Source organism: Prionailurus viverrinus, chromosome B4 (assembly GCF_022837055.1).
Source record: "Prionailurus viverrinus isolate Anna chromosome B4, UM_Priviv_1.0, whole genome shotgun sequence".
NCBI classification, from domain to species: domain Eukaryota; kingdom Metazoa; phylum Chordata; class Mammalia; order Carnivora; family Felidae; genus Prionailurus; species Prionailurus viverrinus.
In genome coordinates this window covers 45,132,539-45,158,872 of record NC_062567.1, presented here as the reverse complement: position 1 = coordinate 45,158,872, position 26,334 = coordinate 45,132,539, and the positions used below count along the sequence as shown (strand labels likewise).

General features: G+C 44.3%; 1 protein-coding gene across 1 annotated transcript in view; it reads left to right on the top strand.

Annotated features, from left to right (window-relative positions):
- The first annotated feature begins 7,319 nt into the window (after positions 1 to 7,319).
- The window catches only part of PLBD1 (phospholipase B domain containing 1), a 53,978-nt gene continuing 34,963 nt past the window's right edge, over positions 7,320 to 26,334 (top strand). Inside the window, exons 1-2 of the mRNA XM_047865941.1 lie at positions 7,320 to 8,044; positions 19,997 to 20,216. Of these exons, the coding sequence (XP_047721897.1) occupies positions 7,936 to 8,044; positions 19,997 to 20,216 (329 nt within the window). The 5' untranslated portion in view covers positions 7,320 to 7,935. The remainder of the gene's footprint in view (positions 8,045 to 19,996; positions 20,217 to 26,334) is intronic.

Sequence of the window (26,334 nt, the reverse complement as noted above, 5' to 3'; positions counted from 1 at the left end):
CCACACACAAACCTAGTTGTCCAGGATCCTTCTTCAGTACAAACCACCTCAGGTAGGTGACTACATATGGGCTCATGCATGCATCAGACACATCCAAACGTGAATTCTAGTTTAGCTCAGCCAAAGATCCCACACTACCAAAGCCTAGTTAATAACATCATTCCCTAGAAGATAAACAGTAAGAGGGTGGGCTCTGGGACTGTTAATAGATTGCCCCTGAGTCATTTGCTTTTCAGAGCCGATTTTTAAAAGCATGACTCGTTATTCAAGAGGAGTTATAAGGATGTAGAAAATCATTGCTCAATTTATTTGGCAATGAAAATGGCCATTATGGTTTTTATGCAACGTTGCTTCTGTTAGGTAATTCTTGTTGACCTAGCGTTCCAACCAAGTTGCTTGGTAGCAAGTGCTGACCAGAAAAGCATCGACTTGTGCTTTAAATGGTTATCAACCACAGCAAGGAAGTAATCTGCCCTGTGCTATGAAGTATGCAGCTTGAGAAATGCACCTTGTGTCACAGGGCAAGAAGAGGAAGCAGAAAGAAAACACAGTCTTGGCAAAGGAAGCCCTGAGGCCACCCTGCCCCTAGCTTGTGGAGCCCAGCTGAGAACACCGCGAACCTGATCCCTGAATTTGGGGTCTTGAATTACCAAACTGAGTGAAAGATCCCCCTCTCAATTTTTACATTATGTCTTCCCCATTCTTCTGGCCTGAATTTTGATGTGTCAGTCAGTCGAAAACTATCAAAGTAATTTTTTCAAAAATGATTCAGAGAAGTTTTATTTTCTGAGTCGAAAATAGTCGACTCTATCAGTCGAAGACTATCAAAGTAATTTTTTCAAAAGTGATTCAGAGAAGTTCTATTTTCTGAGTCCTTTAATATCTGTTACCTTAATACATGAACTAAAATTAACCCAGTATAAAATTTCATGACCACAACCTTTCCTCTCAAAAAGTATGTATGTAGATGATTCTCCCGTGGCAAAGTTAATCTGATGTTTCATGTTTTGTAGGTAACATTTCCCACACACAACCCCCCACTGGCAAGTTCACAGTTTTGTTTGGTTTTGTTTTTGCTTTGGGACCAATTCAGAACCTACTCTTTTCTTAGAAGTGGTATGCAATTACCCCTAAGGGGAGAACCACCTTTGTTGAGAGAAAGCTTTGATGAGCCTGAAATGTGTTCTAGCCTCCAGGGCAGTAAAACTGATGGATTGAGGCTTGAGAGAATCAGTTTTAAGGGAAGAATCTGCTGGCAGGGCAGGGCAGGGGTGCCCAGAGTTTAGGTATGGGTGGTAGCGTGGAAAAGGGGATTCTGAAGATGTAAACCAATTAGGAAGTGTTTGAGAGAGAGAGAGAGAGAGAGAGAGAGAGAGAGAGAGAACAGCCCCAAATTAGAGTCACTTGTGCTAAGCCCCACATGGGTAAACCATGACTTAATGTCTAACATAACAGCACTTTCTACCTCTCCAGAGATGGTGATTTTTAACCAGTCAACCTGGAATTACCTGATCAATACCAGAGAGGTAGTCTCCACTTCTGCCCCCCCTAGGAGGGGGACCTTTCCTGAAACTGTACTCTATGCAGGAAGAACTTCCTTTTTCCACCCCCTTTCTGCCTTTAAAAACCTTTCCTTTTCCACAGCCCAGTGGAGGTCTTTTCTATTTGCTAGATGGGGTGTTGCTCGATTCATGAATTGTTGAATAAAGCCAATTTGATCTTTAAATGTACTCAGTTGAATTTTTATGATTTAACAGAAGCCAATGAACAGCAGACAGTTTCTCAACAGAGAGAGTATTCAAATTTCCTTTGACACCACTCCCTCAGGACTCCCTTCTCAGCCTACAGTTGTCTGGAAAATTAATATGCACAATGTACACTCCATTTCCTGTGTCCAGGAGAGGCACATCTAGTTTACGCAACTAGGCTAAAATAGGATCTTTTCCTAGTAACATTTTCTGGAGTTTTGACCCGGGTTAACAGTGTTGACTTCTAGACAGTTTGCAAGAACTAACTGCCTAAAAGTTTCTTCTTACTGTCTTTGTTTTAAAACTTCAGGAGCAGCCATCCTTATCAAATATTTATCAAGTATTTTTCATTTATTCATTGTTATGTACCGTTCAGGTTTAAGTCCTTTCTTATAACCTGAAAGAAAAGCAGGGACATTCATCACCGAAATATTTCACATCTATAGTCAAGGTTAAGCCCCACTAAGGAAAGGTTTAATTTGCAGTTGTTTTTATTTGGCATTTGTACTTCTGTCTATAGAATGAAGAGGTGATGCTAAATTATTAACAGTAGAGAAAAAAATAGAGGAAGCCAGTGGTAGGTACTCCAGGATGTAGCCACTGAATTTCGGCAAGAGCTAGAAAAAGAGATTTAGAACATTTTGAAAAAAAAAAAAAAAAAGGGCTGTCTGGCACCAGATTACATCCTTTACCAATGCAGAAAATCCTCTGTACCCTAAAAGTATTTGGGAGTGACTTTTTCAGCCTCTTTGGAGGGACAGATGGGGATAAAGATGCCTCTCGACAGGGTAAAAAGTTCGTGTGTGTCAGCTGTAGGAAAAAGGGTAATCACAAACTACTGTGTCAGTATTCAACTTGTACAGAAACTTCTTTCTTAAGTGCTACATCTCTGGCTGCAGTAAACCATTGCTGATACACCTCTCACCTGTATGCCATGACCCTAAAGCCAAAACGTGCTGATTACCCTACAATCACTGACCAAGGGCAGCCCCTCTTTTGTGTATGCAACTTGCAAGACACGTGCAGCCTGGAAAGTATAATGGGTGGCAACTTATAGAAAGGGCAGGTCAGTGAGTAGCAGAAAGGACAGGCACACATCACAGTACTGGGTGGGAAGCAGTCAAAACTAGCTCCACAAGCATCAAACCCAAGTCCAAGATTTCTGAGACATGTCCATCCTTTCTTCGGTTCTGTAGCAATCTCAGCTCTATCTTCTGACACCTATAGGCCAAATGATAAGTTTAACTACCAAAACGGCCTACACACAATAATGGAGGGAAAGAATAGAAAAGACGAGAAGAATTAGTTACAGAAGTAAACACACAGAATAGTTGGATAGCAGTCTAAGACATTACCCTACACATTTGTCTTCTGAGAAACTGTTTAATCTTGTAAAGCTTCCTTCACTCTATTTATTCCAAGAGTCCTAGGCTCATTGCTCAAGGGAGGAAAAATGAAAATACTGAAAGATCAAAGCGTAAAATTTGTGTCTTTTTGAGGTCTTGAGTAGACAAAGATCGTAGTCTTCAAAGCTGTAACCTTTCTTCTGGGAGAGGAAAATATTTTAAAATATTCAAAACCTTGGTTTGGAACCTTGAAAGACATAGATTTAAATAAAAGGGCATAAAGCATATTCAAGAACAATAAATTGGGGGGCACCTGGGTGGCTAAGTTGGTTAAGCGTCCGACTTCAGCTCAGGTCATGATCTTGCGGTTTATCAGTTTGAGCCCCAGGTCAGGCTCTGTGCTGACAGCTCGGAGCCTGAAGTCTGCTTCGGATTCTGTGTCTCCCTCTCTCTCTCTGTCCCTCCCCCACTCATGCTCTGTCTCTCTCTCTCTGTCTCAAAAATAAAATAAGATTTAAAAAATACATTAAAAAGATAAATTGGAATAAGAATTATAATAATGTTGAGTTAGTTTTATCCAGAGAAGTAAAAAGTTTGAAGAGTTGATAAGAGAAATGTGTAGTGGGTTGATGCAAAGGCCAGTACCACCCTTCCTTTGGGGGGGTGAGTCACCTACTTGCTGGGTGGGGCTGCGTGTGGAAATATTTGGTAACAGAAACCCAAGATAGGTCTCGAATTACCAGAGGAAAGTATGTTTAAAATTTCCAGAGCATAGTTCACGAACTTGCAAAACTTTGAAGTTGTGTGCCCCTCACGGCACCTGATTTGTAGAGTAGCAACGACTGGGGGAAGTGTCTGGGGAGATGTACCCCCAGATAGGCTCACTAATCGACACACACTAGAGTATCTTTGAGTCCCTACTGCCACACCCCAGAGATCAGACACACTTGAGAATGAGCCAAAGGACCCAGTAGAATCCAAATCTGGATGGAGAGGTTGCCGAATAGTATCAGAAACAGCTAGCTGCCCACAAAAAATCATGTTTCCCTACTGGGGGGTGATGTTCCAGCTACAAACTGCTGCATTTCCCAGCCTCTCTGGCCTATAGGTATGGCGATATGTCTGGAGACCGCCAGTGGAATACGAGCAAAAGTGATTAAAAAGCAGGGCTACACTATACTCTTTCCCCTTCTTCTGGTTGGAAGAAAAGACTCCAAGGTCCTAGGGTGATTATCTCTGCCTCTAGTTTGACAACCATAATGAGTTCACAAGACATGCCTAGAATATATTAAATTTTCACAGGAAATAGTAATATCAGTAGATCACACCATAATGAACTGAAGAGTGTATTTGGGATATTATTGATTTTTGAAGAAAGCATACCACTGTCCCAGGACACTGAGAAAACTACTATTATTAAGTTGTTTAGCACTAACCACTGAATAAAAGGAACTATTAGATATTTCTTTTGGTCTGCAGCCCCAAGAATATATTGCTGAGACCTGAAGGACACTATGAACCAACAAAGTTTGGGAGCCTCTGCCTCAGGGAATGTGGAACCACAAGATGAAAGGAAGCTGGGTTTCTAAATTTCTTTTTCCTTTTCCTTTTTTTTGAGAGAGAGAGTGAGAGTGAGACCAGGGGGAGAGACAGAGGGAGAGAGAGAATCTTAGGCAGACTCCGCACTCAGCGCGGAGCCCGGCGCAGGACTCAATCCCATGACCATGAGTGACATCATGACCTGAGCCGAAATCAAGAGTCGGGCACTTAACTGACTGAACCACCTGGCACCTCTGGGTTTCTAAATTTCTAAATGAAAGGAAGCCACATACAAATTAAGAACTCCCACACTGAACTGGGATGTGAGCCACACATAAACTTCTGTTGTATTAACCCATTGAACTTTTGGAGTTTATTCATAATAGCTAGCATTACCTTAACTAATACACACAGAATGTGTAAGAATCTAGACTCAAAGCCAAGAACCACAGATAAAGGATCAGAAAAGATAAACCACATCTCGGTGGAGACCACTAAGCCCAGAGGGTGACTCACAGAGTAGATGCCTCTTATCCAATATCAGGTCAATATGTAAGGCGCCTGAAACTGAGATCAATGTCCAGGAAATGGGGAAGGATACAGAGAAGGCAAAGGATGGTAAGGACTTAGCCCAAATAAGACTGAATAACCCAAAATTTGACCTGTGAAAAGCTCTACTGTCAGTGGATAAGTGTTTGAATGCTAAGTTAGTTATGAGAAGAAATAAATTTACATGTGTGCATTGCATTCTGGAACTGTACAATTTTGAAGCCATCATATATATGTTACAGCAAGCAAAGAAACACAGAGGTCACCATCTCTGTTTCTGTAACTGGTCACCCAGCTATAGACTGGGGCCAGTATCTCAGCCGGCTGGGGTTGTTTGCCTAGTGGGGTGAGGAGCCTTAGTCCCTGGTGGTGCTGCCTAGGTGAGGCGACAGCACATTCATTAATCATTTCAGTAGGAACTCCCCCGAGCTTCTTCTACTGCTCCCTCCTACTACTCTGTAGCTGTATTTCCATTTCATTGTCAGGCTCAACCACTCTAACCAACACGATAATCCCATTCGCGTCCTTTTTATTTTTTTCCAGAGAAGCCCAGTGAAGACCAAGCAGTAATTTCAAATCCCAGCTCAATGAAACTATTATTGTGTCTCTGGGTGGAAACATGCCTCCCTCTTGCTCACTGAAACTCCTAAACCAGTGGAGCCCAGATTCAGGAAAAAGTAGCACCAGGGATAAGGTAATGGCTGGTGAGACGCCCCAAACCACACATGTCTGCCAGAAAAGTGATAAAGACCTTTCATAGTCAACATCTTCTGTGGTCCTTCTCTTCTCAGTTTGGTGTGAGTTTGGCTGCTCATATCCCTCCCTGAGAAGTAACCCTCCTGCCCTGCCTCCAATTTAAAGAAGGTAAGATGTATCATCATCCAATCCGGTGATTCTCAACTGAGGGCAATTTTGCCCCTTAGGGGAGCATTTGGCAATTAGTCTGGAGTCATTGAGATCGTTACAACTTGGCGGGAGGGATGATACTGGCATTTAGTGGATACTGGCCAGGGGATACATAGGACAACCCCCAACAACAAAGAATTGTATGGCCCAAAATGTCACAGTGCTGAAGTTGAGAAACCCTGATTGAATTAATTTATTTACATAATGTGCTTCCCCCACTAGAGTGCAAGCTTTGTGAGAACAGAGATTTTGTCCACCTTGCTTATTGCTCTATGTCTGGAACATGGAAGTCAACAAATATTTGATGACTACCTAATAGATGAATGCATGTCTCATAGCTCCCACCAGGTATTTTTACATACATGATCACATCCAAATACTTGGCTCCTTGCATTGGAAGGATTAGTAAGATGAAAGAAGGTGGTAGAGGGTAGCATGACTCAAATATCTGGGGTGGCACAACTTTGGATGTCCCACGTAGCTCTCTTCCCAACGTGGCGCGGCCAGAATCCTCATAATTTGCCTTCACTTTAATTTTCTAACTTGAAGAAAAATGTGCACTTTTTGCAATGTCCTCAGTTCCTTCATTCGTTAAGTGACATTATCATCCAGGTACTGTAATCGGTGCTGTCACCAAACAAAATGATGGCTTAGGACTTGTGTTCAACAATTTGCACAGAGATGTGGTGTAATTGTTCTACATCTATTCTAACTGTAAATGTATCTCCCTCTCTAAGAAAGCTGCTTCTTGTCCTCCCTTCCCATCTCCCCTTGACATCTCAGTTAAGCTTGCAAGAAAGACCAAGAGAAGAGAGTGGGGTACCTAGCGCCCCCCCACCCCACTCTGTAGTGGCTTGTCCTGGTCCTGGGTTCCCACACTGTACCTTAACCATAGCTCTGTTACAGTACTAATGGCAAATTCCGAGCACCCGTTTATTTATAGGGCTTTGTCCCTTCTTGTCTGGTAGGACATGCTCTTGATTGTCTGTATATCCCGGGCACCTGGCACCTAAGATGGGCTCAACAAATGCTTATGGAAGAAATAAAATGCATTTTGCCTACTTCACAATGTCACCTAGGGCACCCTTTGCCAACTTCACAATGTCACCCAAGGGATAGTTTTGCCTACTTCACAATGTCAACTGACCCCCCCCCCCCCCCCCCACAGAAATGGGAACTTCGCGGGAACTCAGGGATAGATCTAGTTTCAGCCCCGTCTGAATCACATTCTAGTGGTGGCTCCAGCCAATGGAGAGAACGGCAAAGGAGCGAAAGTCCTGGGCTGCAGCAAATGGATCTAGGTTAAACAGCCGAGATGGAGGGGCACTGATCACTGAGGCATTAGGGGACCCGTGAAGACCACTGCAGAATGGCAAAGAAGCAGAGCTGCGTATAGGCAGGGGCATGCCTGTCACCATCGCCCACGGTGCCTCATCCCAGCAGCTACAGACGAGTGGCCGAACCTGGCGACAGAGGCTAGCGGTGTTGATGTGAACTGGTTCGTTCAGACCTTGGGCCGCAAAACTGCCCGACGAGCGCAGGGAAAGTGGCACGTACCCTCTCCAGATCGCATAAGCGCAGCTGGGGAACTTGCCCAGCCCAGCCCACAGGGTGCTAAAGGGTCAGAAAGGACCCGCCTTTCCCAGACTGGGGCCCGGCGGGGCGAAGGTTGTTCCCAAGGTCACGTGAGGCTTCCTCGCCCCTAAAAGCCCCAAACAGGCAGGGCTAATGGAAGAGGGAAGTTAGGGACGCCCCAACCTCCGAGACGCTGCGCCGTGCAGCCGGCCCTAGAGCCGCTCTCACGACAGCTGCCTCGTCCAACCGGGGGAGGTCGCGGCCGGCGAGCGATGGCCCGCCGCAGCCGGGACGGGCGCCCGGGGCTGTCCGCGCCGCCGACCCCGCCGCTGCTGCCGCTGCTGCTGCTGTTGGCCGCCGCGGTGTCGCCGAGCCTGGCAGGTGAGCCGTGCGCGCCCCGAGGACCTGAGGCCCCGGGGAGGGGGAGTCCGGGGACAGGCGCCTGCGTGCCCCGCGCTGCGCCCGCCGCCGCTCCGTGCGCTCCTGCCCGCGCCCGCGCCCGCGCCAGCGCCCGGGCTCGGCCAAGTTGACTCCCAGCGGGTGTCTGGGTTCTGGGGGGACGCCGCGGAGCGGGGGGACGGGCCGGACCCGCTGCGGCCCGCCGCAGCTCCGGGATGGCCCCCGAGAAGGGCACGGGGTGTGCTTCTGCGAACTTAAGAAGTGTTGGCCAGAATTCTTGGCCAATAAATCAGTTCGCTCCTGCGCGACACTTGGCTTGCTGAGCCTTTCTCTACTGGTCCTAAAACAACCAGTATAAATAAATATATTTATAATAAATATAATAAATAAATGTATAATAAATTAATAAATTAATAATAAAATATAAATAAAATATAATAAATAATAAATAACATATTTAAATATAAATATATTTATAAATAAAATGTATTTATTCACATCTTAGAGGTCTGATTCCGGACTGCCAGTTTTGCTTCTCAACTGCCAATGGCTTTGGTTTAAAATAACCGCAACCTGGTATTGTCAGCTTGTTATGTGCCAGGCGGTGTGCTAAAGGGCTTTTCCTATTAATGCTTACCACAGCCCTAAATAGGATTTGTTATCCTCATTCTACAGAACGTTTGAAATTGAGAGAAATTCAGTAGTCTGGGTTAAGATACGCAGCAAGTGAAGTCGTTGCTGAGTTGACAAATGGCATTTACTTAAATACAACCCCCTTTGTAAAACAGGTGTTATCCTTACAGATATTAACACCAATCTATGCCCTTTGTGAAAAAAACAAAAAAACAAAAACAAAACGAAACAAAAAAGCAAACAAGAACAAAAAAACTCCTGGATTTATCAGTTTTCTTCCCAATGGATAAGACCAAGATTAACCACAGACACTTGAAAGACTTCAACAGTAATATTAAGGGAGGATTAAGTTTATTTCATAAGCCCTTTTCTGTGCTGAACTTGTGCAAGAGTAGGGTGGAGTTCGGGAGAGCAAACCCCTTCCCAAATGAGTGTACTGATTCTTATTACACCACCTTCCATCGACAAGCAACCACAGTTACCAGATTTCAAGCTCTTTGCTTTCACAACTTGCCCACTTACCACTCTTAAATCTTTCCAGTCTTTTAAACTGCCTGGGCCTCTGGGATCAGCAGCCATGCACCCCCAGACCCCTGACTCCTGATTTACCTGCACATTCTGTTCCTTGCCTGGGATATGGAGGTGGCGCTCATGCCCAGCTCATGCCCAGCTGCTCATTCAGACGTGCCTGGGACAGGCTAGAAGGTGCTCCAGAAACGGAAATGGCTTTTTGTGTCCAGAATGATGAGTGAAACCCTTCTAACTTTTCTGTTCCTCTGGAGTTTTCGGGTTTGTTTATTTATTTATTTTTACATTTATTATTGAGAGACAGAGAAACACAGAGCGTGGTGAGCAGGGGAGGGTTAGAGAAAGGGGGAGACGCAGAATCCGAGGCAGGCTCCACGCTCTGAGCTGTCAGCACAGAGCCTGACGCGGGGCTCGAACTCACAAACTGGGAGATCATAACCTGAGCCAAAGTCGGTCGCCTAACCAACTGAGCCACCCAGGCACCCCTGGGTTGTTTTAAATGTTCATTAGATGGAGGGGACAGCCTGAGGAGTGAGGTAGAGATATTGTTTTTCTGAAGATGAGGCACTGTTTATTTAAGAAGTTATCACCTGACAAGAAACAGCTGCTTACACTGAGTTCTCCAAATAATCAGCTGACACCAGGCCAGTTTGGTCCGGAGTCAAGGCAAAGAGCGAGGAAGTTTCTGCGGTCAGTGATCCTGACAGCACTGTGCCTGGCAATCCGGAAAAGACTTCTTACCATGGTCTTGTGGAACAGCTGGTGATGCCCACACTGATTACTTAGAACAGACGTGATCTGTTTCCTTTGTTCCACCCATAGTAACCTGCTTTCCGGTGCAACTTTTCTGCTCTGTTTTACCCTTCTACTAGACTGACAGCCTTTGCTACCTCTTGCTTGTCATGTTTTCTCTGAAGTGCCCTGCTCGGTACTCTGAATTTGACGAGTACCCAACAAACACTGAAGGGATTGCATTTTCATCTCCCTGGGATGATTTTGATAGCTACCAGTGTGCACCTATTAATCCAAAAACATCCTTAAGTTTTAAAAGCTTACTTGGTAGCTTCATCCCTACAGAAACATTGGCAAACAATTGCACGTTCATCCTTGCCTGTCTTTTAATCGGTTATACACTTCAGCCATTTAATAGCATTGCCTTTATCCTTCCAGATTGAAAAGCCCCATATTTGTTTTTAGGAATGTCTTACATAATTTTTCTAAGTGGTGTGTAGAGTGAAGTCACATCACTAGGGAAAGAGATGAGTTGGTTGCCGAGAACTTTTAAGTTGGCATGTGCTTTGTGGTAAAACTGGTTCCAAATCTGGCCCCTGGACTTGCAGGGCTAGATTCTGGAAATGCGTTCTCTCCCGAGCTCTAGAGCTGATCAGATACAAAGAAGCTGATTCACCCAAGTCTCTTCACCAAAATACCAATAATTAAGTTTGAGCAGATTGCCCCAGCCCCTTTCTTATAATCAAATTACACCAGATAGATAATATCAGGGCTTCTCAGGCTGAAGGCCTGATTGATTTGCTCCCCAGTAAGACTGAGGCTTCCGTTGGCCTAGACAACGCTTGCCTGGCACAGCTGGCCCTTGACTCTGGGACACTGCCTCTTCCACACTTCCATGACTCACCGGTGCCCACCGGAGGCCAACCCATTGCCTCTCTATACGGGCTAATACCTTTATGTGTTGTGGGGGATTTGCCGTCTTGGGAACTGTTCAGTCTCCTTAAGGTGCTTTGGTAGATCTTTGGTTGAGGCTATTCTCAGTTGATCCTTTAACTCTGAGGCCCTTCTTACTTCCAAATTCACTTGAGGTAGTTGCTCCATGTGTTCATTCTTTCTGTGGCAGTTCATTTTTGGAAGTGTAATATGAGAGAGGTAGCATGGAATTCCAGAAGCAGAAACCATGGAGCCAGACTGCCTGTGTTTCAGTCCTGGCTCCCATACTTACTGTGTGACCTTCAGCCACTTATCTACTATCTCGGTACCTCAGTTTCCTCTTCTGTAACGTGGGTATTGTAGTGTCTGTGTCATAAGGTGGTTGTGGGAGACAGCGCCCCGAACGGTGGGGGACGTATAACTGAGTGACCGTTACTATTGGCCGTTGGAGTTTCCCTTCTCTGGAAAGTCATCATGGATCTTTTGATAAGACAACCAGGATTGCAGATGATAGTCTACGTGTTGTGAAGTAACAACTTGTTATAAAAGCAGGGTTTTTTTCCTTAATCATGGTCCAACGTTTCAGGGATTTGGAGTACACACCAGCATGTTAAGCAGGTGCTGCAGAAAAGTGAGCAGTGCCCTAGGTCTCTTTCCTGGGTTATAACTGATGGATTGAAATCACCTTGATTTCTCTAAATGCAATTTTTTTTTAATTTTTTTTAACATTTATTTATTTTTGAGACAGAGAGAGACAGAGCATGAATGGGGGAGGGTCAGAGAGAGGGAGACACAGAATCCGAAACAGGCTCCAGGCTCCGAGCTGTCAGCACAGAGCCCGACGCAAGGCTAGAACCCACGGACCGCGAGATCATGACCCGAGCCGAAGTCGGCCGCCCAACCGACTGAGCCACCCAGGCGCCCCTCTAAATGCAATTGTATTCATCATGATTTAATCCTGAATCAAGAATTTCCCAACTCTTTTTGGTCTTTCTGAGCCTCGCTAAATCTTCCTACAGCTCATCCCCATTGTCGTGGGGTTTCAGACTCCAAAGAAGTCAGTGTTCTTGGTAAACTTGAATATTGTCTTGTGCTCTCCCTCTATCAGTTTGTTTATAAAAATGTGTACAAGATAAGTTCCAGAACAACTTCTGGGGAAAGTGCCCATTTGCATTATTAAAATTAGTTTCCTAGTCCTTCTGGAAATGTGAATCTGACAGCAAAGATCAAAATCTTTCTCCAGAAGAAAATGTAAGAGGATCCTCCTTCAAGTCTTTAAATCAAGGTAGAATATTTTTTAAAAACTTTTCATAATAGGTAAGCTACGAATCACGTAAACTCCAGCTTGGAACCATGTCTGACATACAAAACAGAAATTTTTGTTTTCACACTTTTTTACGCATTATTTTTACTTTGTCACCTGTTATCTTTTAGGGTTTTTGGGGGGGGGGTGGAGGAAAGATTCTAAATTATAAAGCATTAACTATTAAGATAGCAAAAGAGGTAGCAGCACCAAAAATGGAATGAATCTCAAAGGATTTATTTTGTTCAATTTTTTAAGTTTTTAAAATGCATTTGTGCTTCATCTTTAAAAAAAAAAAATGGAGTGAGTTCCAGTTGCTCCTACAACTTATATTTCACAATCACTTGAAGATTGAACTTTACCTAGCCTCCTGGGGTGCCTGGATGGCTCAGTTCGTTAAACACCCAGCTCGTGATTTTGGCTCAGGTCATGACCTCACAATTTGTGAGGTCGACCCCCACATCAAGCTCTGTGCTGACAGTGTGGAGCCTGCTTGGGAGTCTCTCTCTCTCTGTCTCTCTCTCTCTGCCCCTCCACTGCTCTCTCTCTCTCAAAATAAATGGATAAAGTTTTTGTTTTTTTTTTTTAACGTTTATTTATTTTTGAGACAGAGAGAGACAGAGCATGAATGCAGGAGGGTCAGAGAGAGAGGGAGACACAGAATCAGAAACAGGCTCCAGGCTCTGAGCTGTCAGCACAGAGCCCGACGCAGGGTTCGAACTCACGGACGTGAGATCATGACCTGGGCCGAAGTCGGGCGCTCAACCGACTGAGCCACCCAGGCGCCCCTGGATAAAATTTTTTTTAAAGGATGTAGTTAGAAAATTTATTACTGTTATTACGTTGATTCTTTGTACTACTGCAAAACAGGAACTTAATGCAGTAAAAGATGAAACTAAGAGAGGTAGTGAAATTATGAGGAAACTTTAATCTAAAACTCGAAACTCATCCGCGCAAACAGCAGGTATCACGTTACAGTCTTCCAGGGGGAAATTGTGAAAATCTCTTGATTCAAGGCTTGCTCCGAAATGTGTCAGTTAGCCTTGCAAATGCAGTGACAATCCCAGCACATGAGGTAGTGGCAAATTGTTGCAACCAGCATTTGCAAACCTAAGATACCAAAATTCGAATTCACCATTAGAATTAATATACAGACAATACCAGCCTGTCCCCTTCCCAGCTAGGGTGAAAGTGTGACCTTCCCAGCTGGTGTGAAAGTTCAGGATGTAGGCAGTCACATAATCAATAGAACACTTTGATAGGCCCGATGGAGTCAATACAATGAAGTAACAGACGCCACCTCTGATACTCAAGGAGCTTGTAATTCAAGTTTGTGAACCAAATCCACCCAAATACATGTAAACTAAAGAGTGTTCTAGATGAGGAGTGAGCTAAGAGTGCAGAATCAGAAAGGGGCCGAGTGGATAAGACTTTTAGCAAGAATTTTGATTTAAACTAGCAGTGAGGAATAGGTACGTTCCAAGGGAATGAAGGAAAGGGATCATTCCATATCCAAGCAAATGTCTCAGCATTTTTCTGCATTAGCGTTTTGTTTCTTTGACTCTATTTTTTTAAATGTTTATTCACTTTTTTTGAGAGAGAGAGACATAGAGCTTGAGTGAGGGAGGGGCAGAGATAGAGCTCTGGAGACACAGAATCCGAAACAGGCTCCAGGCTCTGAGCTGTCAGCACAGAGTCCAACGTGGGGCTTGAACTCAGGAACTCAGGAGATCACGACCTGAGCCTGAGTGGGACGCTTAACCGACTGGGCCACCCAGGCACCCTGACACTATTTTTTAAAAGAGATGTCCCTCTCTACTTACCTAATATATTGGGCACGTTATGCATTGCACCTCACACCTTCTCACTGCCCTTTATTCGAGCTTCGGAAGCTGTAAGGTAAGGCACATCACCCTAGCCACGCTGTAGGGATTCCTTGCTTTCTACCTCAGAGCTTCTCTGGTGTGGTAACCACCTAGCACTGGAGCATCTGCAAACCGGGCAAGAGGGACTTAACATCCCACAGGGCAGCCTTTGCCCAAAGCAGGATGGAGCAGGTGGATAAATGCTCCTCCTTCCATCCCTGGGATGGGGTCATCAGGGGTTTATCTACACCGCTGTTCGGGCCATCTCAAATCGCACCTTCGAATTAGCTTTTCCCTCCTTCCTGGCCTCACTTTCCCCATTCCCCATCCCCGTTCCCAGTGAGCACTTTCCCAAAATAGTCCTCCATCCAGCAAGAGTCCCAGGCTCTGATTTCCGCTGGGAGTGAGAGCTGAAACACTTAGAATTTTGCTGCCTAGAGGTCGTTTATTCATGAATCAGTTATTTTCTTAGTGATTCTGATGAAGAGCCAAATCAAATCTAAAATCCATATAGCAGTTTACTGAGCCCTTCCCAAGAAGGGAAGTGGGGAAGTATACTGCCAAGGTATGCCAAGAGATACTGAGAGATCATGGTCAGTGGACATAAAGGAGAAAAACACTTCAAGGACCAGAGTCAACACTACTTAGAGAAACTCAATCTGAATAGCTTTAAGTTGCAATCTTAATTTTTAAACTATTTTCTCTTACCTATTTTGTATCCTTCCTCCCCTTTCTTCCTCCTTTTCTCTTCCTAACTTACTGAATATATTAGGTAAAATTTCATTGCTCTGGGTTGAAAACCACTTACTTTTTCATGAATGAAGTGCTCGGGAAGTTAGGTTCCAAATATGGGAGAGGGCGACTTAAGCCACTTATGACTATTTTACAAACGCTAAGACAGTGTTAGGATTTTTTTTCCAGCTGAAAACAACTCATAGAAAATATTAGAATACACAAGTCAATAAATTTAATGTGAGCGTTTGGGTTTTGATGTGCAGAGTAATATAAAAATGAGGTGACTTCTATTTTTATCTTATAGAAGAAAAATACTTTGTTTTTATAAAGTAACGCTCCCAGATATTTATCAAATGTGTTGACTTTGAAGCCGTTGCTGTTAAAAAGTTTTAAATCTCGTTTCCCTGTTAACAACTCTAGGGAAAATATCAACACGTGTCACTTGCCCCTTGGGTGTCTGAACCATCCCCAAACCCCTTCCCTGAGCTTGAAGACATAATGACTTGCTTTGACTAACTTCTTTGAATGGCCCGATAAACTTCACTTTCATTTTAAGAACACATGCAATTAAACTAGACTTACCCAGAAACAGTCTTTTGCCAGGTGCAGCGCTCCCAGGGTATACGTTGGTAAGCGGGACCACTCTGTCTTCACAGAGTTGGTGTAAAGCTAGTTTGGGATTAAAAGTATAGTTTTCTACCTGTTTGCTACTACTTATCCTTTTCACAACATCTGCCTCCCAACATGGAGATGTATAAAAAAAAAAAAAATAGAGGGGCGCCTGGCGGCTGGGTCTCTTGGGCGTCCACATTTTGGTGTTAGCTCCCGTCATGATCTCAAAGTTCATGAGTTCCAGCCCCGCGTCGGGGTCTGTGCTGGCAGTATGGAGTGTGTTTGGGCTTCTCTCTCTCTCTCTGTCTCTCTCTGCCCCTCCTGCTCACTCTCTCTCTCTCCCTCTCTCAAAATAAATAAATAAATTTAAAATAAAATAAAAATTTTTTTAATTAAAAAAATAGAAACATGCAATAGCTTAAACTACTAAAGGATTTAATTGGGGCACCTGGGTGTCTCAGTCCATTGACTGTCTGACTCTTGATTTTGGCTCAGGTCATGATCCCAGGGTCGTGGTATCGAGCCCCGTGTCAGGCTCCACACTTGGCGTGGAGCCTGCTTAAGATTCTCCCTCCTTCTGTCTCCTTCTCCCCCTCTCCCCACCTCTCTCTCAAAAAAAATAAATAAAATAAAAAAATAAAATAAAATAAAATAAAAACTATTAAAGGATTTAAGAACATCAGAAAGTAGCACAGTGCCAGGAAAACCAGAAAGAGCTGATGCAAGGAGAAAACCTTGAGGCAGGGAAGACCTCATTTGGTGGGGGGAGTGTAAAACTTAGATGCTGGCTAGATTCTCAAGGCACGTGCTAAATCAGTCAGTGTGTTAGCAGTAAAATTTTTATCACCGAATTCTCTTAAGGGAAAAGGTTTCTTTTGAGCATGGAGGCGCACTAGTGTCAAAAACAAGCACAGATTTGCAGAAGTTCATTATTTGCGGTCAGGAAGTTACGGAGTGCCGGCAACAGTGAACACACAGCCCTTGAGTGCTCGGGAGAGGGAGCAAGCCAAGTTTATGTCCAGAGGGGCTGCTGGAATGGAAGGTGAAGTTAGGGAAGGCCGCGGCCGGTGTTCAGGGAGAAATGCTGAGGTTTCAGAGAAAGGGAACGCAGCTAAAAGCATGCCACGTGGGTGGAACAGAAAGGGAAGAGCCTGGCGAGGCTTGCTCACCTTGCTTCTTCCCTTTACACTTTCTGTTTCTGTCTCTGCCCCTGATGCAGCAGTTGTGAGGGGGGCAGGGGGGCTGCTTTTATATAGTCAGCCTTGCTTTCTTCACTTTCCTACAAGACTCACTGGAGGTGAGGGTGGAAGAGAAGGTGTGAGGAAAGCTAGGGAAAGACTGAGGCCAAGGCACTGTGATCCAGAATCAATCTGGAAAACATATTTATTGCATTTGGTAACAAAAGAAGAGAAGTTGCTATGGATGCTACCCACAACTGTCAAATTGCAGCCAATCGGCTTTATTAACAAGTAGACTCTTATTTGTCACCCAGAGTTTAACAAAGTACTATGAATCTACGTATGCTTAGTAATGTCATTATTTTCACTTGGCCAAATTTTTTTTTCATTTGAGAGAGAGAGAGAGTACACACAGTGGAGAGGGACAGAGGGAGAGAGAGAGAGAGAGAGAGAGAGAGAGAATGAGAATCTTAAGCAGGTTCCATGCTCAGCTCAGAGCCAGACAGGGGGCTCAATCCCACAACCCTGGGATCATGATCTGAATGCGAATCAAGGGTCAGATGCTCAACTGACTGAACCACCCAGGTGCCCCAACCACTTAGCCATTTTTAAAGAAAGGCCACCAGGGGCGCCTAGGTGGCTCAGTCAGTTGAGTGTCTGACTCTTGATTTCAGCTCAGGTCATGATCTTACAGTTCGCGAGTTTGAGCCCCAAGCAGGCTCTGCATTAACAGCACAGAGCTTGCTTGGGATTCCCTCTGCCTCTCTCTCTCTCTCTCTCTCTCTCTCTCTCTCCCCCTCTCAAATAAATAAATTGAAAGAAAGAAAGAAAGAAAGAAAGAAACAAAGAAAGAAAGGAAGAAAGAAAGAAAGCCCACCATTATGGTCATGACTTCACTCAGAAGTAAAATGACTTTCCTGCTAAGAATCATTCTTCAAGGGTCATTATTAGCATTAGCTTCTAAGTCTGACCAAGTCCCAGCCAATCACCCAGCCCCCTTGGAACAAGGTGCTATGATACTCTAGTTTTAAGATTATACTTTCAGCACTCATATGATAGACAATCTTTGCATCAACACAATAAATCGATAAAATGTTGAGTCCATTTTTAATGTTGACAACAAAAAACGTTTATAAACATTGAATCTGAACTTTCTAGTATCTTAACCACTAAAAACACAGTATGTCCAAAACTAAATTCATATTCCCTCCCTCCCCATCTGCTCCCTCTCTGAGTCAATGATACAACATCCATCCACTGGGTCTCAGTCTGGAACCCGAGAGTCTTCTTCCTACCTCTTTGAAGACCTGAATATGAAGTTGGTCTTTCACCTGAGCAGCTGTGCCATAGTTTCTTAGGCCAAGAAACAAATGCATCACGTACCATCTCCTTTCTACATTTCTTTTCTCTTTTTCCTTTTCTTCCTCCGTCTCCTTTCCTTTCACAAATACTTACTGAGTATCTGCCATAGGCTAAGCAATATACTAGTGCTGAGTCTTTGGCCTCGAGGAGTTCATAGGCTAGAAGCAGCTGAAGACATGTGAGTTACAGTGCAATGTGATAGGCCCAAAGAAGATGCACCTATGAGCAAGTTACATTGAGCTTGTAGGGCAAGCGAGCCTCCATGAAGTGGGTGCTACTTCCTGCATCTTAAGTAGCAATTTTGAGATTGCTGTGTGGTTAACAAGGCAGGAACTCTCTGGCAGAGGAAACAGCATATGCAAAGTGAGAGGTGTTGGACCAGCTAATGGCAGGTTGGACAGTGGTATATAATGGCTTCCAGATCACCAAGTGCGTGGGGTAGTGAAGATGCATCGGTAGGCAGGAACCAGATCATGAAGGCCAAGAGTATAAGCTGAAAAACTTTATTTATAGGAAATGGAAGTCACTGAAGATTTTTGGTAGGCAAGTAAACAAATCAGGTTTGCATTTTAGGAAAGTCACTCTGGCAGAGTATGAAGAACGAATTACAGGTCAGAGGGACCTTCAAAAAGGCCTTTTGTATGGTTAAGGCTAGTTGTGATACCTGAAGTAACATGGAAAGGTAGAGCTGCAGAGGAAGAGACTGGAGGAAGAGATACTTAGGAGGCTTTGATTCAACATGAGTTTGCAGAAGAGAGAGGAGGCCTGGATGGGCGTGGGTCTCAGGTGGAAAGATCACAGAGATAGAAAGCAGAAGGTGGAGGATGGGTGAGAGAGAATATGAATTCTGTTTTGGATATTTGGAATTTCTTTTGTTTATGGAATCATCCAGCTAATGTTATCAAGTGTGCGTTGGGCGTACAAGATAAAGAAAAACCCAGGGGGAGGATGAGGGTAAAAGCAGGCAGAAGAGGAGGAGACTCAGGAGATTCATGCTGTGCCAGATGCAGGGGAGGAAAGAGTTTTAAGAGTAAGTGGTCACCAGCATCAAAGGCTTTCGGCAGTTCACGCGACATTAAGATTCAAGGATATCATCGGTGACCCAAACCAGAGCAGTGTCGGTAGCATAGTGGGGATGCATACCAGTCTGCAGCAGGCTGAAGGGAGGAAGTTGAGGAAATGGTGTGTGAGCATGTGCCTCTTTCTAAGGGGTGAGGTCTGGAAATGGGCCAGTCATATTCATAGCTCTCTCACCACACTTGGCATAGCCCCTGACCCAGCACGCCCTAGAATATATTTGGAATAATTCCACGAAGGGAGTGAGAGATTCTGGCGATGGCCAGATCTGGTCCCAGGCTCCAAAGAGATCTTCTGTGATTGGTTTTCCCTTAGGCATGACACAATGGAGCATGTCAGTCCACTTCAGTGGGAGGAGCCATTGCAGGAAGAGAGCTTTAGGGTACAGGAGCAGGAAGACACAGGATGGAACCAAGTTCCCCAAAAGAGTGACAGGGGTCAATCCATAGCATGGGTAGATGGATGGAGGTGAACCAGTAGGGGGAGATGGCTACAGGACGTGTCAGGATAAATTCACAAAAATATCAAGAACTTGAGAGGCAATAGTTTATATTATTTCCCGCAAAATAGGAATCTAATGTCATGTGTGAAGAATTAGGCAAAAGAGAGACAATAAGGAGCCTGAGAATATGGATGCTTTGATACAACGGCTGAGGGGATCAAAGGAGCCCTGGCCCTGGCCTTGCCCAGAATCCCATCTCTAAGGATGAAACATTGAGACCCACCTCTGCGATGCTCTGATTACTTCCCCCCACCTTTGACCTAGTTCTCCATGTTCTGAGCTCATCCCCCTTCATCAGGCTCTGGTTTTTCCCCACTTGTAACAAGAGCAAGCTACAGTGGCAGATGTCCCGATTCTAATACAATGGGATTCCTTAAAAGCAACTGTGTTGGAATCGTTGGTTACCTGGGAAAAAGTGTATCGGCAAATCAGTTAAATGGCATCCTGTTATTATCGCCTTTTCTTTTCTTCCAGGAGTCCACTATGCAACTGTGTACTGGATGCCTGCTGAAAAGACAGTACAAGTCAAAAACGTACTGGACAGGAATGGGGACGCCTATGGCTTTTACAATGACTCTGTGAAAACCACAGGCTGGGGCGTCCTGGAAATCAGAGCGGGGTATGGTTCTCAGGCCCTGAGCAATGAGATCATCATGTTTGTGGCTGGCTTTTTGGAGGGTTACCTCACTGCCCCGTAAGTACTCCGGTCATGGTGAAGAACTACCAGGCAACTTCTGTCCCTTTCTTTGTCCACCAATGCTTCTTGTCTTCCTGACATTGAACATTAGAACTGGAAAGTAGCTGAGGTCCTCCTCAGCGGATAGAAACATGATCAGAATTACATTTACACCAGTAATCAGGACCTGCCTAGAAGGAACAAAGCCCCCATTGTGGCATTCTTCAATTCTCATGGTACTTAAAATCTTTCCTTTTCATGAAACTGTTTTATTTATTTTTTTAATGTTAGTTTGTTTTTGAGAGAGAGAGAGAGAAAGAGCATGTGCACCAGTGGGGGAGGGGCAGCAAGAGGGGGAGAGGGGATCTGAGGCAGGCTCCATGTTGACAGCAGAAAGCTTGATGTAGGGCTTGAACTCACGAACCAAGATCATGACCGTGAAATCGTGACCTGAGTCAGAGTTGGATGCTTAACTGACTGAGCCACCCAGGAGCCCCTCGTGAAACTATTTAAAACACAGCTAAGCCGTTTTATGCCACTAGTCATTTATTGTCTGGCAGAAGGAAAATGATAGGCAGAGTGACCGAGAAGCACAAAACATGGAAGATTTAATTTAAAATATAAGAACATTTTTAAATGGTCTTAAAACACTAATTTCAAGTGGGCAAAGGTTTTAAATAGAAATTCTGATGTCTAATATAAATATCCCTTCCAGTTCTATTGTTACTTAATTCTCTCGTCTTTCCCTTGTCTTGTGAAAATAACAAGGATGTAGTTAATAATCATGCAATCAGGGCACATCCCTTTCAGAGATAAGCTCTTTAAGGAAAAGAAGGTCACAGCTCATTTAATCAAGCCTCATCCTTCCTTTGATATAAAAAGTGTCTTGACGGTTTGGCTTTCTCTGTGACCTAGACCGTTGAGGACAGTTTAACTAAACCCTATTTTGCCCCGTTACCGCCTGAGTAAGGCATGTTAGTAAGTGCAGTGCCAATCTCACCTGATTCTAAGTACTGGAGATTATGTCAAACGTTGAATAACTAGTTACTGTGCTCTGGTCGCTCTTTTTTAATGAACTAGAAATTCCTTTCTTTCTTTGTAACCAAATTTTTGTTACTCTACCATACGAATTCCCTTAACGGTATATTACTCAGAGATGTATAAAACTTTATAAACAGATTAAAACCTGTTTAAAACTGTGTATAAAAGTGTGTGTGTGTGTGTGTGTATGTATAACTTTTCATCCTTCTCTCCAAATCTATAATTATTGTGTATCCACTCATTCTGATTGCATTGTTTAAACTGGGTTGCACGTTTGGAGAAATAATTTGGGCTGAAGTTGTGTGACTATAAATACATCAGGTTAGGGGTACCTGGGTGACTCAGTCGGTTAAGCTTCTGACTCTTGGTTTCAGCTCAGATCATGATCTCGCGGTTAGTGAGATCAAGGCCTGCCTCTGGCTCCATGCTGATTCTTTCTCTCCCTCTCTCTCTGCCCCTCCTGCACTTCCACATGGTCTCACGCTTTCTCTCTCAAAAATAAACTTTAAAAAATAATAAATAAATAAATAAATACATACATACATACATTGAGTTAAGTCATGTGGGGTAGACATCATGGGCTTTTAGGAGAAACTGTGATTTGAGGGAGCAGCTCTATCTAATCTGAGGCTGTAGTAGGCATAAGCAGGTGTTCCATAGGTCCGGGTATCACAGCAGGAGCTCAGGTAGTTTGACAGAAGGCTTCTGACACAGGAGGAACATCAGATATTCTTATGTCGCAGGAAACATAAGTGTTAACATCTCACTTCTTGGGGTGGGGGATGACTTTATCATTTTACCCTTATTTCTAATATAAAGCATTGACCTATCCTTGGTGCCTTTCCTTTATCCATTGATGAAGAAAATCCATAAGATATCGGTTCATATCCATTCTATTTAGTAACTTTTTAAATATTTCTGTATTAGAGTAAAAATTACTGAAATTTTATTTTGTAAAAGAAAAACACTTAGCTACTATTCAGTAACTGGTTTTTGCTTACTCTGCCTTTTTGCCACATCCTTTCAAAAAAAAAAAAATTCAATATGTGTAAGCGAGTCTTTTAAGATTAAAGCAAACAACTTCCTGCATTTTGTGACCCATTTTAAGGATCTGGCAAGTGAGTCTTCCTTCCGCTCAGACCACTAGCAGCAGTCTGTGCCTGAATGATCGGGAGTGAGGGAGAGGTGGGTCTACTAATCTCAGTAAATACTGGATCATGAAGGAAAAGTTGGGAGACTCTGGTTGGGAGCGTTTCTGCTGCAGAGAACAACCTGGAATGAGTGCTTTAATCATAAATACTATAACACTCCAAGAAAAAGGCCCCTCATGGGCCAAAGCAGTCAAAGAAGGCCTTGTGGAATGACTGAGTTGTGGGTCTGGGGTTTGATAGATGAGAATATTTGGCCTGTCCAAGAAGAGGAAGAAAATCATTCTAGGCAGAAGGAAACAGAACCAAGTACTGAGAAAAGGCAATGCATCTGAAATGAGTAAGTTGCATTTACAAGTGAGTGAGGAGTAGAGGAGTAGCCTGCCCATTCCACGGGTGCCATCCTTTATTTCGATCGTAGAATGCTCAGAGGTTTCTCAAATTTGAAAGACGACCTCTCTGTTATCTCTGTTTTGTACTCATTACTGAGAATTCAAGGATGTCACCTGCTCAGAGATGGACTTCCCATACGTGTAGTACCAAGAGTCTGAGAGGACCTCTGCCCTGCAGGGACTTTGCTAGAACAGAAGACGTTGGCGAGCAGGAAGACGCATGACAAGGAACCGAAGGGGCTGGATGGAAGAGAGAAGTCAGAAATTTGTATATTTGAAGAAGGAGGAGAAAGAAAAAGAGGAAGAGGAGGAGGAGAGGACACAAAGGAAAAAAGGAAGGGAGCGACGGAGGGAGGAAGGAGAACAGAAGCAAAAAGAGGAGAAGGAAGAATTATAACCAAAGCTGTCTTTTGAGAGGCTGTCATTCTAATCGCATTCTTGAAAGGTCAAATAAAGAGGGGAATTTCTGCACCGTCCACAGTAAACTGTCCTCACCTGTCCCGATTGAGAGGCAGGGTGGCTCCCTCGGAGCAGAGGTATTCGCATTCTCTGAAGCAAAGCAGGGGAGCTTAACATGTCAACCATCCGGAAGCTGTGATTGTAGTCACAAACCAATAGTGGAGGAGGAATACAAGTCACAGGCTAGGGTTTGGTTTGTGTGTTTGTTTTCAGCTACACATGGGCAACTGTCTGAGGAGCAATAGCATCTTCATACACAAACAGCATTTTATCCACCTAAAACCTATACTCCTGGGGACTGTAACTTGGGGAGTGTTTGAGTAACAAACGTACTTGAGGGTATGATTCCACTTACTGAGACACAGCCTTGGAGCAAGAGCATCTGAGCCTGGGTCGGAAGGTGAGTATATGCCGAAGGCCGAAGGAGAGAGTCGCTTGTTTTTGTTTTCCTCTCAGCTTGCAAAGTAGCTCAGGCAGCTGCCGGAAGCAATGGGAAGTTTACAGCTGCCATGTTTTTCCCATATCACCACATTTCTTTATTTCTTTAATGTTTACTTATTTTTGAGAGAGACAGAGTGGGAGCCGGGGAGAGGTAGAGAGAGAGGGAGACACGGAATCCGAAGCAGGCTCCAGGCTCTGAGCTGTCAGCCCAGAGCATGATGCGGGGCTCGAACTCATGAACCACGAGATCATGACCTGAGCTGAAGTCGGATGCTCAACCGACTGAGTCATCCAGGCGCCCTTCCGACATCACCGCATTTAAAATGGAGTGACGTTCCTTATATTCTCCAGAACCTTGGGGGAAGAAGCATATGCGAAGTGGGGTATTGTGGAATCAACAATTCAGATATTCAGATAAAGTGCTCGCTTTAACCACCTCAGAGGAAATAGTTTGCTCTTTCAACCTATGACATACTTGGGAGGCCAAACGAAAACGTACAAAAGAAATAGCCTCAAATCCTCCATCATTTCATTTGAAGTGTTCAATAATGTGTTGCTTCCTTGAACTCTTACAACGTCCTCCCGATAACAGTTGGGACCCAGGGCCAGCCTTTTGTGCTGTATCACAAAGCTCCAGGCCATCTAACATGCTGCCGCTGCACAGTTATCCCAGGTACAGCCGTAGCAGCAGGTACACCTGCACCAGAGCTTGGAGGCAGCACTAGATATTTCCAGGGGCTTCTCTCACCGTCTTGCCCTTCCTCACGCCCTCCCACCCCGATCCATCTCCTGAGGAGGCACTCCCTGCGGGATATTGCCATTAGCGTGCAAACCTTCATTCCACGTGGGGCCCTGAGCTATCCCATGCTGCTCCTTCGGCCTGTTACACACCCCTTTCCAGTAACTCTTAGCACTGTGTTTTCTGAGAACCAGATGCTGCCTGTCACATGGCCACTGATTGAAATATTACTCAACCCCCTCAAGCAAGACCCATCCCCCGTGCGATCTTCCCAAGGCATTTTCTGATTCCATTCCCAGTGGACTGAGCTCTGTCTCTCCCCTCCACTGTCTCTTAGTATTTTAGGGGCAGGTCCCCAGACACCTGGCACAGTACTTCTGCCCCCAGCAGTTACTTAATTACATGCTGATTGGGTTTGATTGAATCCGATGTTGTTCCAGTTCTTTAGAGATGAACGAGAAGTGGGAGGTACATAGTTCCATGTAATGCAATGTCTAGCAGCCATAGCCAAATGGAGTTTCTTCCTTGTTTTTTAACTTAAAGGGGTGGCTCCCTAATCAGAGTATCTCTTGTCTCCTTGATGATGTAAAAGCTGATAAATAGTCCTAGATTATTTTTAATAAAATGAGTCATGAAACCTTTCTGGAAAGAATGATGATGAGGGTGTGCGTACCAGGTCCGCTCTAGTCTTTAATAAAGTGGCTTATATCGTGTGTGGCCGAGGCAGCTGCTGAAATAGCTCCTCGGGAATTACCTAATTTGAGTAAGCCAATTCAATGCAACCAACACTTGTTGCATGGCCTTGTGCCAGGCTCTTGGGATGGGGAAAGAGGAGGGAGTGAGTTCACTCCTGAGCACATCCTTCCAAGAGAATCCCTTTTAAGTTAAGATGGTGACACAACAGTTGCTAAAACTGTGATGGAAAGGGGTTCTAGCAAGATTATGGCACACGTAGAGAAAGTCATCAAAGGTGGGTCCTTTTTTGTTTCTGGCCAACTACCAAGAAAAATCTCCCTATCCCCCCAACTCGCTCCTTTGGCGTTAGAAATGAAATAGGCTTCCCACTCAAGCCTGGAAGCAAAGCAAAGTGAGACACAGTCCCACCCTCAAAAATATCAAAGGGTCCCTCAACTAGTACTGATCTGGAATTGAACATGAACCACAAAGTGCTGCTTCTGATGATAATGATGGCAACAACTGGCCTTTATATAGCATTTAAAATGTGTGCCAGACATCGTTCCAAGCATTTTACCTATGGTAAATTACTTCACCCGCAACACTGTGATGTACACACTTCCGTTCCCATATTATTGACGTGAAAACTTGAGCACAGAGAAGTTAAGTAACGAGCTGAAAGTCACAAAGCTAGTGGGCAGGGACCAGGTTGTCCAGCTACAGAGTTTGAGCGCACACATCCACAGACACATGCGAATGGATTAATTGCTATGGAAAACACCAAAGGATCTCAGACCCAGAAAATTAAAGCAAGTAGAAAAGAGAAGACAGCACTGACAAGTGCTAAATGATACTGTATTAACATAACACAGAGAGATTCAGTAGCGTGGGAGTACGTGTGTTTTCCCGATTCTTACATGTGCACATGAGAGACGTAAAGTTAAGCAAAGTCCCAGCCCACTTGGGAGGACACTTACTGACTTGACACACCACAGGGCTGAGCTTAACATAACACATCCATGAGGCGGATACTAGCGTTTGCTCTGCTTGAGAATTTGGAGGCACGGAGAGATTGGGACTCTTGCTTACGGTCATACAACCCAGAAGTAGTTGAAGTCAGCCTTTGAACTCAGAATTCAAAGTCTCTACCCTTAACTGCTGTACTAGGTTGCTCCATCACACAAAAGTGAAAGATCCAAGACCCAGGGATCAGGGAAGAGCCTCAACCTGAGGGAACTGCA